Consider the following 16,803-nt stretch of genomic DNA (forward strand, 5'->3'; position numbering starts at 1 on the left):
TACCACCACTAGTAATGCTAATGCTACACATGTTGCTGCACCTCCTACTAATAATAATAAAAGAATTAGTGTTAGCAATGTTTCCACTTCCAATGCAAAGCGCGAGAAACTGCTTGAAACTGCTAAAACTGCTGAAACTGCCTGTGATAAAACTGCTGAAATTTTTTCCAACATTGGGGATGATGATCCCATTGCTTTAGATTATAATGGTTTGAATTTTGATGATTGCCACATCTCTGAAGTTATAAAGTTCTTGCAAAAACTTGCTAAAAGTCCTAATGCTAGTGCTATAAATTTGGCTTTCACACAACATATTACAAATGCTCTCATAAAAGCTAGAGAAGAGAAACTAGAGCGCGAAGCCTCTATTCCTAGAAAGCTAGAGGATGGTTGGGAGCCCATCATTAAGATGAAGGTTAAAGATTTTGATTGTAATGCTTTATGTGATCTTGGTGCAAGTATTTCTGTTATGCCTAAGAAAATTTATAATATGCTTGACTTGCCACCGCTTAAAAATTGTTATTTGGATGTTAATCTTGCTGATCATTCTACAAAGAAACCTTTGGGGAAAGTTGATAATGTTCGCATTACCGTTAACAATAACCTTGTCCCCGTTGATTTTGTTGTCTTGGATATTGAATGCAATGCATCTTGTCCCATTATATTGGGAAGACCTTTTCTTCGAACTGTTGGTGCTATCATTGATATGAAGGAAGGTAATATTAAATATCAATTTCCTCTCAAGAAAGGTATGGAACACTTCCCTAGAAAGAGAATGAAGTTACCTTTTGATTCTATTATTAGAACAAATTATGATGTTGATATTTCGTCTCTTGATAATACTTGATACACACTTTCTGCGCCTAGCTGAAAGGCGTTAAAGAAAAGCGCTTATGGGAGACAACCCATGTTTTACCTACAGTACTTTGTTTTTATTTTGTGTCTTGGAAGTTGTTTACTACTGTAGCAATCTCTCCTTATCTTAGTTTTGTGTTTTGTTGTGCCAAGTAAAGTCTTTGATAGTAAAGTTCATACTAGATTTGGATTACTGCACAGAAACAGATATCTTTGCTGTCACGAATCTGGGTCTACCTCCCTGTAGGTAGCTCAGAAAATTAAGCCAATTTACGTGCATGATCCTCAGATATGTACGCAACTTTCATTCAATTTGGATATTTTCATTTGAGCAAGTCTGGTGCCATTTTAAAATTCGTCTTTACGAACTGTTCTGTTTTGAAAGATTCTGCCTTTTATTTCGCATTGCCTCTTTTGCTATGTTGGATGAATTTCTTTGATCCATTAATGTCCAGTAGCTTTATGCAATGTCCAGAAGTGTTAAGAATGATTGTGTCACCTCTGAACATGTTAATTTTTATTGTCGCTAACCCTCTAATGAGTTGTTCTAAGTTTGGTGTGGAGGAAGTTTTCAAGGATCAAGAGAGGAGTATGATGCAACATGATCAAGGAGAGTGAAAGCTCTAAGCTTGGGGATGCCCCGGTGGTTCACCCCTGCATATATCAAGAAGACTCAAGCGTCTAAGCTTGGGGATGCCCAAGGCATCCCCTTCTTCATCGACAACATCATCAGGTTTCTCCCCTGAAACTATATTTTTATTCCATCACATCTTATGTGCTTTGCTTGGAGCGTCGGTTTGTTTTTTGTTTTGTTTGAATAAAATGGATCCTAGCATTCACTTTATGGGAGAGAGACACGCTCCGCTGTAGCATATGGACAAGTATGTCCTTAGTTTCTACTCATAGTATTCATGGCGAAGTTTCTTCTTCGTTAAATTGTTATATGGTTGGAATTGGAAAATGATACATGTAGTAATTACTATTAATGTCTTGGGTAATGTGATACTTAGCAATTGTTGTGCTCATGTTTAAGCTCTTGCATCATATGCTTTGCACCCATTAATGAAGAAATACATAGAGCATGCTAAAATTTGGTTTGCATATTTGGTTTCTCTAAGGTCTAGATAATTTCTAGTATTGAGTTTGAACAACAAGGAAGACGGTGTAGAGTCTTATAATGTTTTCAATATGTCTTTTATGTGAGTTTTGCTGCACCGGTTCATCCTTGTGTTTGTTTCAAATAAGCCTTGCTAGCCTAAACCTTGTATCGAGAGGAAATACTTCTCATGCATCCAAAATACTTGAGCCAACCACTATGCCATTTGTGTCCACCATACCTACCTACTACATGGTATTTCTCCGCCATTCCAAAGTAAATTGCTTGAGTGCTACCTTTAAAATTCCATTCTTCGCCTTTACAATATATAGCTCATGGGACAAATAGCTTAAAAACTATTGTGGTATTGAATATGTACTTATGCACTTTATCTCTTATTAAGTTGCTTGTTGTGCGATAACCATGTTTCTGGGGACGCCATCAACTACTCTTTGTTGAATATCATGTGAGTTTCTATGCATGTCCGTCTTGTTTGAAGTAAGAGCGATCTACCACCTTATGGTTAAGCATGCATATTGTTAGAGAAGAACATTGGGCCGCTAACTAAAGCCATGATTCATGGTAGAAGTTTCAGTTTTGGACATATATCCTCAATCTCATATGAGAAAATTACTAATTGTTGCCACATGCTTATGCATAAAAGAGGAGTCCATTATCTGTTGTCTATGTTGTCCCGGTATGGATGTCTAAGTTGAGAATAATCAATAGCGAGAAATCCAATGCGAGCTTTCTCCTTAGACCTTTGTACAGGCGGCATAGAGGTACCCCTTTGTGACACTTGGTTAAAACATGTGCATTGCGATGATACGGTAGTCCAAGCTAATTAGGACAAGGTGCGGGCACTATTAGTATACTATGCATGAGGCTTGCAACTTGTAAAATATAATTTACATGATACATATGCTTTATTACTACCGTTGACAAAATTGTTTCATGTTTTCAAAATCAAAGCTCTAGCACAAATATAGCAATCGATGCTTTTCCTCTATGGAGGACCATTCTTTTACTTTCAATGTTGAGTCAGTTCACCTATTTCTCTCCACCTCAAGAAGCAAACACTTGTGTGAACTGTGCATTGATTCCTACATATTTGCTTATTGCACTTATTATATTACTCTATGTTGACAATATCCATGAGATATACATGTTACAAGTTGAAAGCAACCGCTGAAACTTAATCTTCCTTTGTGTTGCTTCAATACCTTTACTTTGAATTATTGCTTTATGAGTTAACTCTTATGCAAGACTTATTGATGCTTGTCTTGAAGTGCTATTCATGAAAAGTCTTTGCTTTATGATTCACTTGTTTACTCATGTCATATACATTGTTTTGATCGCTGCATTCGCTACATATGCTTTACAAATAGTATGATCAAGGTTATGATGGCATGTCACTCCAGAAATTATCTGTGTTATCATTTTACCTGCTCGGGACGAGCAGAACTAAGCTTGGGGATGCTGATACGTCTCCGACGTATCGATAATTTCTTATGTTCCATGCCACATTATTGATGTTATCTACATGTTTTATGCACACTTTATGTCATATTCGTGCATTTTCTAGAACTAACCTATTAACAAGATGCCGAAGTGCCGATTCTTTGTTTCTGCTGTTTTTAGTTTCAGAAATCCTAGTAACGAAATATTCTCGGAATGGGACGAAATCAACGCCCAGGGTCCTATTTTGCCACGAAGCTTCCAGAAGTCCGAAGAGGAGACGAAGTGGGGCCACGAGGTGCCCAAACCCTAGGGCGGCGCGGCCCCCCTGGCCGCGCGGCCCTGTGGTGTGGGGCCCTCGTGCCCCCTCCTGACTTGCCCTTCCGCCTACTTAAAGCCTCCGTCGCGAAACCCCCAGTACCGAGAGCCACGATACGGAAAACCTTACTGAGACGCCGCCGCCGCCGATCCCATCTCGGGGGATCCAGGAGATCGCCTCCGGCACCCTGCCGGAGAGGGGATTCATCTCCCGGAGGACTCTACGCCGCCATGGTCGCCTCCGGAGTGATGAGTGAGTAGTCTACCCCTGGACTATGGGTCCATAGCAGTAGTTAGATGGTTGTCTTCTCCCCATTGTGCTATCATTGTCGGATCTTGTGAGCTGCCTAACATGATCAAGATCATCTATCTGTAATTCTATATGTTGCGTTTGTTGGGATCCGATGAATAGCGAATACTTATTATGTTGATTATCAATCTATTATCTATGTGTTGTTTATGATCTTGCATGCTCTCCGTTACTAGTAGATGCTCCGGCCAAGTAGATGCTTGTAACTCCAAGAGGGAGTATTTATGCTCGATAGTGGGTTCATGCCTGCATTGACACAGGACGATGTGAGAAAGTTCTAAGGTTGTGTTGTGCTGTTGCCACTAGGGATAAAACATTGATGCTATGTCTAAGGATGTAGTTGTTGATTACATTACGCACCATACTTAATGCAATTGTCTGTTGCTTTGTAACTTAATACTGGAGGGGGTTCGGATGATAACCTGAAGGTGGACTTTTTAGGCATAGATGTAGTTGGATGGCGGTCTATGTACTTTGTCGTAATGCCCAATTAAATCTCACTATACTCATCATAATATGTATGTGTATGGTCATGCCCTCTTTATTTGTCAATTGCCCAACTGTAATTTGTTCACCCAACATGCTGTTTATCTTATGGGAGAGACACCTCTAGTGAACTGTGGACCCCGGTCCAATTCTCTATACTGAAATACAATCTACTGCAATACTTGTTCTACTATTTTCTGCAAACAATCATCTTCCACACAATACGGTTAATCCTTTGTTACAGCAAGCCGGTGAGATTGACAACCTCACTGTTTCGTTGGGGCAAAGTACTTTAGTTGTGTTGTGCAGGTTCCACGTTGGCGCCGGAATCTCTGGTGTTGCGCCGCACTACATCCCGCCGCCATCAACCTTCAACGTGCTTCTTGACTCCTACTGGTTTGATTAAACCTTGGTTTCTTACTGAGGGAAACTTGCCGCTGTGCGCATCACACCTTCCTCTTGGGGTTCCCAACGGACGTGTCAACCACACGCATCATGCACCAACCCAAGAACAAGAACAAGACCCTCCCTCTTGTGTGCAAGATCAAGGACAAGATCAACCAAGCATTCATGATGGCTCCAATGAGGATCCAATCAACTCTTGCCCTTCTCCGAATATTGTTCAAGATCAAGCACATGAGGATGAGCAACCTCAAGTAATTGAGGAAGCTCAAGTTGAAGGTCAAGACGGGGACCCAAAAGATCAAGTTGATCAAGTGACACCTCCAAGGCCAAGAAAAACCAAGGAGGAGATCGAGGCCCATCGTCTAGCAAGAAGAGATAGGAACCTTGAACTTCGTGGACACACTCATGACAAGGTTCTTGGTGATGTAAGGGCAAAGGTTTCCACAAGAAGGCAATTGGCTAACTTTAGCCATCATCATGCTTATATCTCCTTAGTGGAACCCAAGAAAGTATTTGAAGCCCTTGAAGATTCGGATTGGTTGGAAGCTATGCATGAAGAACTCAACAACTTCAAGCGCAACAAAGTGTGGACCTTGGTAAAGAAGCCAAAGGAGTGCCGCAATGTTATAGGCACTAAATGGATTTTCAAGAACAAGCAAGATGAGTTTGGAAATGTTGTGAGGAACAAGGCTAGATTGGTGGCTCAAGGGTTCTCTCAAGTTGAGGGAATTGACTTTGGAGAAACCTATGCTCCCGTGGCTCTCCTTGAGTCCATCCCTTATGACCGATAGGTTTGAGATGTCTATGATGGGAGAGATGAAGTTCTTCCTTGGTTTTGAGATCAAGCAATTGAGGGAAGGAACCTTCATCAACCAAGCAAAATATCTCCAAGACATGCTCAAGAGGTTCAAGATGACCGAGATGAAGGGTGTGGCCACTCCTATGGTTACCAAATGTCATCTTGCACTAGATCCCAATGGTAAAGAGGTGGATCAAAAGGTATATCGCTCCATGATTGGATCCTTGCTTTACCTTTGTGCATCTAGACCGGACATAGCGTTGAGTGTTGGTGTGTGTGCAAGGTATCAAGCTTCTCCTAAGGAGAGCCACATGATGGCTCTCAAAAGAATCTTTCGATATTTGGTTGATACCCCAAGATATGGTATTTGGTACCCCAAAGGATCAAGTTTTATTCTCAATGGATATACCAATGCGGATTGGGCGGGTGACAAAGATGATAGGAAATCAACTTTCGGGGCTTGCCAATTCCTTGGTAGGTCCTTGGTGTGTTGGTCTTCTAAGAAGCAAAATTGTATATCTCTCTCCACCGCCGAAGCCGAATATGTTGCCGCCGCAAGTGGATGCACTCAATTGTTATGGATGAGGCAAACTTTAAAGGAATACGGTGTCATTTGTGACAAAGTGCCTCTATTGTGTGACAATGAAAGTGCCATCAAGATTGCCTATAATCCGGTGCAACATTCAAGAACGAAGCATATTGAGATCCGGAATCATTTCATTAGGGATCATGTTGCCCGTGGTGATATTGAGCTTATCTATGTTCCAACCAAAGATCAACTTGCCGATATATTCACGAAGCCTCTTGATGAAGCAAGGTTCACTTATTTGAGGAATGAGCTAAATATCATTGATTCAAGGAGTATAGCTTGACCATCTTGCAAACACACCTTTGTCTCAAAACTTTATTTGGTTTAGATGTGGGCATGGAAATAGGGGGAGTGCGGCTTAAATTATTGAGCTATCCCTCCCCCCATAATGCCAACATTAAGAAATCATTCTCTTTATATCATATGTTGATATGTGAGCTTCAATGATGAGTAGTGGCTTGGACCCAAGATATATCTTCGTGGTGCCTTGCCCCAACACTCATATATGGTGGCCTAGGCCACCACACTCTTCTTTGTGAAGAGTTGGAGTTATTTGGATCTTATCGCCTTTTATTTGACAACTCCATGTTCTTATGGGAAATCACTCTAGTTTGGCCTTATTTGCTCATATCTTGCAAACTTGAGTGATCATGTACCATTTACAGTTTGAACCCTCTAAACCTAAGCCTACACTCTCCTATAAGCCACTTCCATCTTGCTCATTTGTCATGTTTTGGTAAAAACTTGGAGTTTGAGGATTTTCGGTCGGATGATCTAGGTCGCCCAATCTTATTGGTAAATATGCTTCTCATATGTGACGTGATACATTATTGCATCACATATCGGTCTATGCAAATAACCAACTAAAGATAGGCAGGATTTCCGGTGTTCTGGAATTTCCAGAAAACCGGATAATCCGGCCCTTTGGCGCCCCGGAAAATCCGGCCCGGCCGGATTATCCGCCCCAACCTTGGGCCGGATTATCCGGCCTGGGCAGACCCTGAAAGGGTTGAGGACGAGGCCGCGGGGGACAAACGGTTCACACCAGCTCCCACGCGCCTCTCTCTCCTCTCTCTCCTCTCAAGGTCGCCGGAGCTCCTCCTCCTCGCCGGAGCCGCCCCGTCCACTCCCTCCCGGAGTTTTTGGGTGGATCGGGTGCTCCTCCTCCCTAGCTACCTTCTCCTCCAAGCGGCTTTCGCAATGGATGCGGGTATGACTCACAATCCCTAACCCTAGGTGTTGTGATTTGTATGTGCTATTTTCTTGGTGGATTTGGTGTCTAGTTGTTCCAAATCGTATGTAGTATACTCCTCTTGCATGCTATGAGGCCGATCTGGTCATAGACAAGTTTTTGATTGGAAGAACTGCAAGATTCGCAGGGCCGGATTATCCGGCCCCCGCAAAGACCGGATTATCCGGCCTGGCCGGATTATCCGCCCCCAGGGGACACCGGATTATCCGGCCTGGAGCTTCATCGCTGCTGCAGTTCTGTTTTAATCTATCATGTCTAGACTTGTACCGACTTATAGTATGTTTCTCGAGTACATTACTGTATCATACATGACTTATGAGCATTATCTTCTCTTTGCTATCCGTCTTTGCTATTCACAGGTCGTGTTTCTCGGGGTGCTCGGAGACGCCCAAGGGCTGACCGGTCAAGTGATGAGTTCGCGTCCAACGCTCCTCGCAAGTCAACCTCATCTAGGCACAAGAACAAGGCTTCAAGGGAAAACTACAAGACCATGGACCCTGTCTCTTATTCCGCTATCCGCATGAAGAACTGGTATGAAGACCTCCCAAGGGATGAAGAGACAGAGGGCAGAAAATACTGGTGCATGGAGCAGGAGTTCATCTATAAGGATATCTATGAGCCCATGAAGAAACTGAGACCCATGCAACCTATCAATGTGGATCTTCTGGCAGTCAACAATCACTTTGAGGATGCCATCTGGGTGACTGGTAGGATGGGCTTGCAGGATTTGATGAAGATTCAATGTGACTATAGTCCAGAGTTGGTGAAGCAGTTCTTTGCTACTTTGGCCATCAAGAAAGATGAGGACCGCACTATGGAATGGATGTCTGGCTCCACTCACTGTAGTGCCACCTTGCGCCGTTTTGCTGGTATTCTTGGAGTTCCTGCAGAAGGAGGCCGTCGTCTCCATGGACCTCAGAGGGCAGATAAGAGTGTGCTATTTAATCTCTATACATCCGCTGGAAAAGTTGGTGAGACCAAGGGGCTGCTTTCCATCTATGGTCAGTTAATCAGGTTCTTTCGGGCCACCATCTCCCCAAGTGGTGGTAACAATGATGCTATCCGAGGAACACTTGTGGATCTCATGTACCTCTGCTATAAGTGTGCTCGTGATGAGAATGAGGAACGTAACTACACTATTGATATCATGGACTTCATCTTCAATGAGATTCATGATGCCATGGTCTCCCGGACCACTATACCTTATGCACCTTATATCCAGCTCCTCATCAACAACACTGCGGGCGTGAGTGGTGAAGACTTGAGCGGGTACCCTTTGATGAAGCACTCTGTCAAGAAGGCCTACAAGTTTAAGCCAGTCTCCTCTGCTGTACCTCCACCTGACTCCTTCATGGGTGATGCTCGTTCTAGTGGTTTTGCTCCTGCTCGCCATCCTGACCTCCCTGCTATGAAGAAACAAGTGAACATGCTCAGTTGGTTTCAGCGTTACATCCTTTGCATGAACATTGAGATCCATAAGGAGAACTATGCGGCCCGCCGGGAGCGTTCTGAGATTAAGCATACTCAGGCGGTTATTCTGCACAAGCTCAGTGGTGAGCAAGGACCCCCTCCTCAGCCTCCAGTTCACCCAGGTTACAGTGGGTGGCATTCTGCACAGGTTCCATGGAGTGATCTCGATGATTGCATTCAAAGGTCCAGCCTCACTCACCGCTCTCCGGATGCCCCTGACACTGATGAAGAAGAAGAAGAAGAAGCGGCGTACGAGTCCGATGATGAAGATGCCTCCGATTGATTCCCATGGGGCGAGTAGCATCGCGCTTGTCCCCTTTTTGGCGTCTCGATGCCAAAGGGGGAGAAGTGTTCTATTAGGAACTCTCTCGGGGATTTGCATGGTTTGGGCACAAGCATATGCGTTTATCATTCCTTTTTTGCTTGTGTTCCCTCTTATTTGAACTATTTGCTTTGGTTGTGTTCCGTTCAAAACTATGTGCTATGTGGTGTGAGACATTGTTATGTGGTGTGAGACATTGTTATGGTTTTCGGATTTCTATATGTTGAGATCAAGGCTATTATATTATGTGTGATGCTATATCTCCGTATCTTATATCTACACAAGGGTATGATTTCTAGCATCCTATCTCAACTTCATATATGTATATGTCTCTTGTTAGAACTCATGATGGATACCTCTTGTGTTGAGGCACCTCGCTCCTATGTGTTGTGTATTTGTATTCAAATGCAAATTACTTATATGCACACATGTAGGGGGAGTGCCTCTATGTTTTGCCATCATGCTTGTCTCTATAGTGATTCTCTTGCAAATCCGTATATTGTCATCAAACACCAAAAATGGGGAGATTAAAGAACATCTCTCATATTATGTTTTGAGTGTTTGATGTCAATGTATGTGATACACTAATGTTTGTTTAAGTGGTACATGGATTATATAGATACATTTGTATGTGTGTTGGATGTGGTCAGTGCTGACAAAAAGAATCAGCAAAAAGTTCATCAGGCCGGATAATCCGGGCCGGATATTTCCAAAATATCCGGCCCCCAGATTTTCGGCTAAGGACCTGAGGAAATGCAGCTCAGGATAGGGGCCGGACAATTGCCCGGATATTGTCCAGGTTTTGTCCCAGGGCCGGATTATCTGGGCCGGACATTTCAGGAATATCCGGCCCCCTCGAAAATGGCTAAGGACCTGAAGAAAAACAAGTCTGGATAGTGGCCGGATATTTGGTCGGACATTGTCCCGGTTTTGTACCTGCGGCCGGATTATCCGGGGGGGGGGGGGGGGATTATTCGGCCCCTACTCAGGCCGGATTATCCGGCCCCCCGGAAGGCCCAACGGCTGGATTTTGGGGAGGGGTATTTATACCCCTCTTCTTCTTCCTTTCCCCTTTGCTCAATCATTGCACACGAAATCTGCCAAGCTTCACCTCCATTAGAGCCACCTCAAGAAACACAAGATTTGCAAGATCTCCTTCCTCCCCCAACCAAAGCTCTTGATCTTTGGAGATTCGAAGGAGAAGACACCGATCTACATCCTCACCGAAGCATTTTTCATTTCCCCCTCATTTGTTTGAGGGATCTCATGCTAGTGTTCCTATTTGGTTCCCTAGTTGATTTGTGTTGATGTGTTGTTGTTGATTGTTGTATTGTTACAGATTTGGGAGCCTCCAATTCAGTTGTGGATGTGTGCCCCAAGAACCTTGTAAAGGCCCGGTTTCCGCCTCGAGGAAATCCCTTAGTGGAAGTGGGCTAGGCCTTTGTGGCGTTGCTCACAGGAGATCTGAGTGAAGCCTTCGTGGCTGTTGGTTTGGCTTTCGTAGCAACCACACTCCTCCAAACGTAGACGTACCTTCTTGCAAAGGAAGGGAACTACGGGAATCATCTCTGTGTCATCGCGTGCTCCACTCTCGGTTACCTCTATCCTATTCTATCTCTTATATTGTTTAGCTATATCTTGCTTAGTTGCTTATCTTGTCATATAGGTAAATTCACTTAGTTGCATATCTAGAGAATTTACCTTTGTGTCAAGCCTAAATTGAAAAAGAACTAAAATTTGGTTAGCACCTATTCACCCCCCCCCCCCTCTAGGTGCGGCATATGATCCTTTCAGCAGACCACTAACACCATCTTCTGGGACTGCCATCCTAGCATACCACCACTCGCGATCGAGCTACGACGCCGCGAGACCCGGCCACCCACAGCCCAAGCTGCACCGACAAACCGCCTGCAGACCACTACCGCCACATCAACGTCCGAAGCCGATGCCCCAACGTAAAGTCAACCGCCTCCGCTGCGACGTGTCGACCGAGTCGACAACCTCGCTGCATAAGCGACACAAGATTTCCACCCAAGCCAAGCCAAGAAGCCGCCGCACCCCATGAGGCTGCTACCCGGCATGGATCCCAAGGTCGCCGCCTCGGTGCACCACCACCATTCTAAGCCTCTGCCCGACGCCCACGAGCCAAAATAGAAGAGGAGCACCACCAAACAGCCACAAGTCGACTCTCCAAGACGACGCCCTCAAGAGGGAAGCAACGAAGAAACCACCATCGCTCGCTCCGGATAACCGGAGCTTGGGTTTTCACCCTGAGAGACCATGGCATTGTTGTTGGAGAGAAAAAGAGGCTCCTCAACGATGCCTCCTACCGCGAAGAAACCTCACCATGGCGACCTGAACGTCGCCCTCGATCCAGGGCCGCCTCCCCGACATCCTCCCTGTACGAAGCAGCAGAATGCACCACAACTCGCCTAGGCAGCAGGCTCGGCTCGGCCCAGATCTCGCCCAGGAATTCGGCAGAGCAGCACTACGCCATGCTGCCGCCACCCAGCTTTCGCCTCCCTACGCCGCTCACAGCCACTAACCAATTGTTGCCCGCGCCACCCACAACCTCCGTCCACAATGTCGGCAGCCGCCGCCGGGCCAGCAATCCCATCGACCGATGCAAGCGCGTGGGAAACCACGTCGCCCCGAGGCCAATGCCCTGCCGCCCAAGCGACACCGAGCTCCGGAGCACCCCACCCGCCAGCGCAGAGACGCCGCCGCCGAGTGCCCCCACCACCAGCCCGGGGCCCTCGCCCCGGCGTCCAGGCTCCGCCGCGAGCTGTGACCGGAGGATCCCCGCCTCCCTTTGCGAGAAGGGCCCGACGCCACCGTAGCGGTGGAAGGGAGGATCCAGCGAGGGCCAACGTGGAAACCGTGTGTGAGGTGATAATCGCTGGTGTGATCATGCACAACATGATCGTTTAGGATGAAGGTTATAAAGACCTCTTCAACCAAGGCTGACAATTTCAAGGTGAATTAGTTGGGCCGCAACATGGGCCAACAATGTTTGAGGAGTTTCTCCATGTGGATCATGAGATATCATTACCGCCACACTCACGATCGACTTCAAGCGGATTTGACTGAATATGAGTGGACATTGGCAAGGATTGAGTAGTCATCTCATATTGATTTTTGAACTATGTTATGTATTTAGTGGACTACCTTGATTGTGAACTGTTTGTTTATTTGGATTACACTATTTAATTTAATTTGGTTGCAACAAGGAAAGTAAACTAAACGGCTAGCGCGAACAAAAATACATCAGGTTGCTGAGTGCGGCTCGGATCCAAACTTATAAAGTTGGACAAAATGCTAATTTCGTGTCTTTATTCCTATCTAAATAAATTAATAATGTAATTTTAATGTCTAAAATGAGTTGAACTGCCCTATGGGCATACCCAATGCCTGTTCTATGGGGTACCGCCTCACATCTTTAGTTACGTTCGGGTGATCTAAATTAGGTTCGGACGAAAAGCCAGCCTCATTTCCAAGAAGCGAGATCTTAAGCCCTAAAATTAGGATTTTTGGAGGGAGGAAGAAATACATAGTGTTTTAATGGCGTACATGCTCTTTTTTTTAAATTAAAGTTGTAGCTTTCACTTGAGAGATAAAATACTAATATCTTTTTTTACATTTATATGGATCAGCTAGCTGCCTATGCCAACATTGCTCGTGGCTTTAGACAAAGACTGATGATTTTTTTCATTAAAGAGTCCCCATTACAAACCCTCTGTCAATCGAGAAAGTAACCACGTCATATTCTAGAAAACACCAGTATTTCTTACCATCGTTATCCCTTAATCATGGAGCTTTAATTTGGTAGATATCCAGTTCAACGAGAAAAAACAAAAAGAAGAACGAGCCATCCTGGTTTCCAGGCTCGGGCCGGCCGTTGCAATTTTCCAGCCACAGGAGTAGACTGAAGAAGTTGAGATTACCAGCTGCGAGCTGTGCACGCAACGGATTTGTGGGTTTGCTCCTCACTCAAATCGCGTGCTCTCTCCCACCATTAACGTCGTCAGCTCAAACAAACACTCCACTGGCACAGCAGCGAGAGAAGGAGAGAGAGGACGAAGCGCGTACACGCACTTGCTTCCCACCACCGTCCACCGCTCCGCCACCACCACCACCACCACAACACCGACAAAACAGGGGGAGTGGAGTGGAGTGGAGTGGAGGAGTCGTGCTCCCTCTGCTGGAACGCGGCGAGATCCCACAGCGCCGCCGAGATGGGCGGCATTCCCATGCTCCTCCTCCTCCGGACGGCCGCCGCCGCCGCCCTCCTCCTCCTCCTGTCGTCGCCCCTCCCCGTCTCAAGCGCCGACCTCTACGCCGTCGTCTACAAGGGCTGCGCCAACCAGACCTTCCCGGGTGGCACCGCGCCCGCCACCATCGCCGCCCTCTCCTCCTCCCTCGCCGCGCAGTCCGCCTCCGCCAAGTTCTACAAGACCTCCTCCGCCTCCGCCTCCGCCGCCTCCGCCTCCGTCTTCGGCCTCTTCCAGTGCCGCGGCGACCTCTCCGGCCCGGACTGCTCCTCCTGCGTCGCCCGCGCCATGTCCTCCTGGCCCGACCTCTGCGGCGCCGCCGTCGCCGCCCGCGTCCAGCTCAACGGCTGCCTCGCGCGCTACGAGGTCTCCGGCTTCCCCCAGGTCTCCGGCGTCCAGATGCTCTTCAAGACCTGCGGCTCCGGCGGCGGCGGCGGGGACGCCGACCTCGAGGTGCGCCGCGGCACCGCCTTCGCGCAGCTCCAGGCCGGCGTCGGCACCAGCGCCGGCGGCTTCTTCGCCACCAGCTACCAGCAGGTCTACGCGCTCGCGCAGTGCGAGGGCGACCTCTCCGCCGTCGACTGCAGCAACTGCGTCACCCAGGCCGTGCAGCACGTCCAGGTCGAGTGCGGCGGCGCGCCATCCGGCCAGGTATACCTCGACAAGTGCTACATTACCTACAGCTACTACCCGCACGGCGTGCCACACGGCGGAGGCGGCGGACTCGGAGGTATACCTATTTTCTCGCCCTGCACATTCTGTTTCACAAATCTGTGCCTGCGCATCCTGTTTCCATTTTCCGCTTAGTAGATTGTAGTAATTCCTGCACATTCAGTTTCATGCCTCGCTCACCTGCACATTCAATCGCACTAATTTGTGCCTGCAAATTCAGCTTCGATTCTACTCGGTAGTAGAATAGCATTCTCCTGATTCGATTGCTTGTTGATCCAATCTGACCAACGGATAGATTGCTTGCTTGGGTTTACAAGTAATTTGGGCAAATGCGTAACACTTGCTTTGTGCTTTATGTTGCTGGCAACTGGCTAGTTTGTGCATGTGGGCGAATTTATTGTCGGTGCATTTGTTTGTACGTGTGTAGGTGAGATCTTGGCAGGATTCTCTGTTTTCGAATTGATTGATAGAGATTCCTATGTGTGTTTTGCGTGTGGATTTTGTTTATTTTGGACGAATTTCTATAGATTAGTGCCCTCTCAGGTGCTAATTAGACTTAAATCTTTACATGGTCCGGTGTTTGGTAGGTGAGATTTATGGGGAGCGTATCTTTCCCATGTCAAAGTGCAATTCTGATGGAGACGCTGGCATGATCTTGTTCCTATCTTCCTTGGTTGGTCAGATTAAGTATTAGGTGACAGGGATTGCTCTTGTTTCCACTTCCTTCTATCTCTGTATAGGGTTCCACATTGCTGATAGCTCCATTATACAGTTGTTCATTCTTTGGTTCTGAACTGCCCAGTTGTTTATGCTTCTGTCCATTCAGTCTTTGAGAAAAGTTGTTTTTCACGAGTACCTTTTACCTCCTTTCTAGATTTACTTGAGATATGCATGTGTGATTGTTCCCATGATTAGACGTGGCATCATCCCTAGTTTGATCTGTGGATTTGGCTCCTCATTGTGAAATCGCAGGCCAGCAGACAGCCAAGACTGTAGCCATCGTGCTGGGTGGAGCTCTGGCTCTGGGTTTCCTGGTCATCTGCTTGCTCTTCGCCAGAAGTCTGGTCAAGAAGAAGGACGGTGAGTCATGCTTCCACTTCAGTACATTGATCGGTCGATCACGTACAGTATTTCAGTTCAGCTTAAACCATTGCTCTAAATCTTTCTTTCTGAATAAGATCCTCTTGCCAAATGTGTGTGCTCCGCAGATTACTGACGGGGAAGCATGGCGGAGCAAACAAAAGCATTGGGGCATGGTGTGCATTTCGATAGGGGTGTTGGACGGTTGTGTTCTTCAAGGTGGAGAGTGGGATACAGAGGGGATTTTTTTGGCTCTTCTTCCTCTGGCCATGTGAAGGTGCCATCCTCGCATCTCATGCATGATGAGAGAGAGAGGGGAAAAGGAGGTGGTGGCAAGTTCAGGAAAAAGAAACTCTTCTTTTTTGGGGATGGCTCGTAAATCAATTGGAAGATTATGATGTTTTTATTATCTTTGGGCAGTACCACCTTTGCCTCTCTTGCTTAATTAGGGCTCTAGCTAGCTAGGGAGTAAGTACATTGATTCTCTAGTATTTTTTCCTCAAAGGAAAATTACATGTAGTTCTAGGCAGAAAGTAATCTAGTCTGTTGTGAATTCAGGGTATGCAGCTAGCAGCAGATTCAGAATCTGGCCTGGCCGTTTGTGTGGGTTCTTGCGGAAATTGTCTCATAGTGTGTTCTAGAGCAAGGGTTTTTTTTTTAACTTGGTAGTTTATTTGTCAGTAGCTCTTACTGATCGACACTGCTATGACCTCCAAATCTGCTGATGGCTGCTCTGAGCTATTTAGTCAGAAATGTCTGAAAGTGTTGTGGAAAATGTGCCTAGTCTAGCTTGTCGAATGTGGTGCTGTCGGATGGAGCCGATATACGGATGAGGGTTTGACAGAGTCAGAATTGCATGACCGGTCAGAGATGTGTGCTGAACACAACCATTGTCTGACTTGGTTGGCGTTTGCTAATATGAGCGGAGGCGCCCGTGTCCATGTGCCAGTCGCCGCCGCCAGCGTAGGCGGTCGGAGTCGGAGCGGCGTGTAGCGCGGCGAGGAGGGCCGGATCCCAAGGCGCAGGCGGCATCGGGGGCAGCGGTGGCAGCCCGCCTGGCTGCGACGGCTGTCCTACCCACCCGTAGGGCGGCATGTACGGCTGCGGCGCGGCGAAGTACGCCTGGTGGGAGGATGGCCGCGGGCCAAGGACGCCGGGGGCAGGCGCGCGGGGGACCGGCATGGTGTAGGCATGCACGACGCCGGTCCAGGGGTTCTGCCTGCGTACCAAGGAGCCGGCCGGAAGACCTCGCTGCGGACGGGCAGCCGCCGCCCGTGGGCGGTTGTCGCGCCCGAGGCCGCCGCCGGGCGGCCGCCGCGACGACCCCCACGGCGGCGATTGTTGTTGTTGGCGGGTGGGGCCGGCTGCGGTGAAGCGGCAGGCGGTAGGCCGGCGGGTGGAAAGCCGGGCGGCGGAGGGC

The 16,803-nt window shown here is 47.1% G+C and overlaps 1 protein-coding gene across 1 annotated transcript; it reads left to right on the forward strand.

The window, feature by feature from the left end:
- Window positions 1-13,289: 13,289 nt before the first annotated feature.
- On the forward strand, window positions 13,290-15,968 carry LOC127322770 (plasmodesmata-located protein 2). Its single transcript, XM_051351186.2, has 3 exons — window positions 13,290-14,361; window positions 15,276-15,383; window positions 15,512-15,968. Exons 1-3 carry the CDS (start codon window positions 13,596-13,598, stop codon window positions 15,517-15,519), a joined length of 882 nt encoding a protein of 293 aa, XP_051207146.1. The 5' UTR covers window positions 13,290-13,595; the 3' UTR covers window positions 15,520-15,968.
- The last annotated feature ends 835 nt before the right edge of the window (window positions 15,969-16,803 follow it).

Source organism: Lolium perenne, chromosome 4 (genome assembly GCF_019359855.2).
Source record: "Lolium perenne isolate Kyuss_39 chromosome 4, Kyuss_2.0, whole genome shotgun sequence".
Taxonomy (NCBI): Eukaryota; Viridiplantae; Streptophyta; class Magnoliopsida; order Poales; family Poaceae; genus Lolium; species Lolium perenne.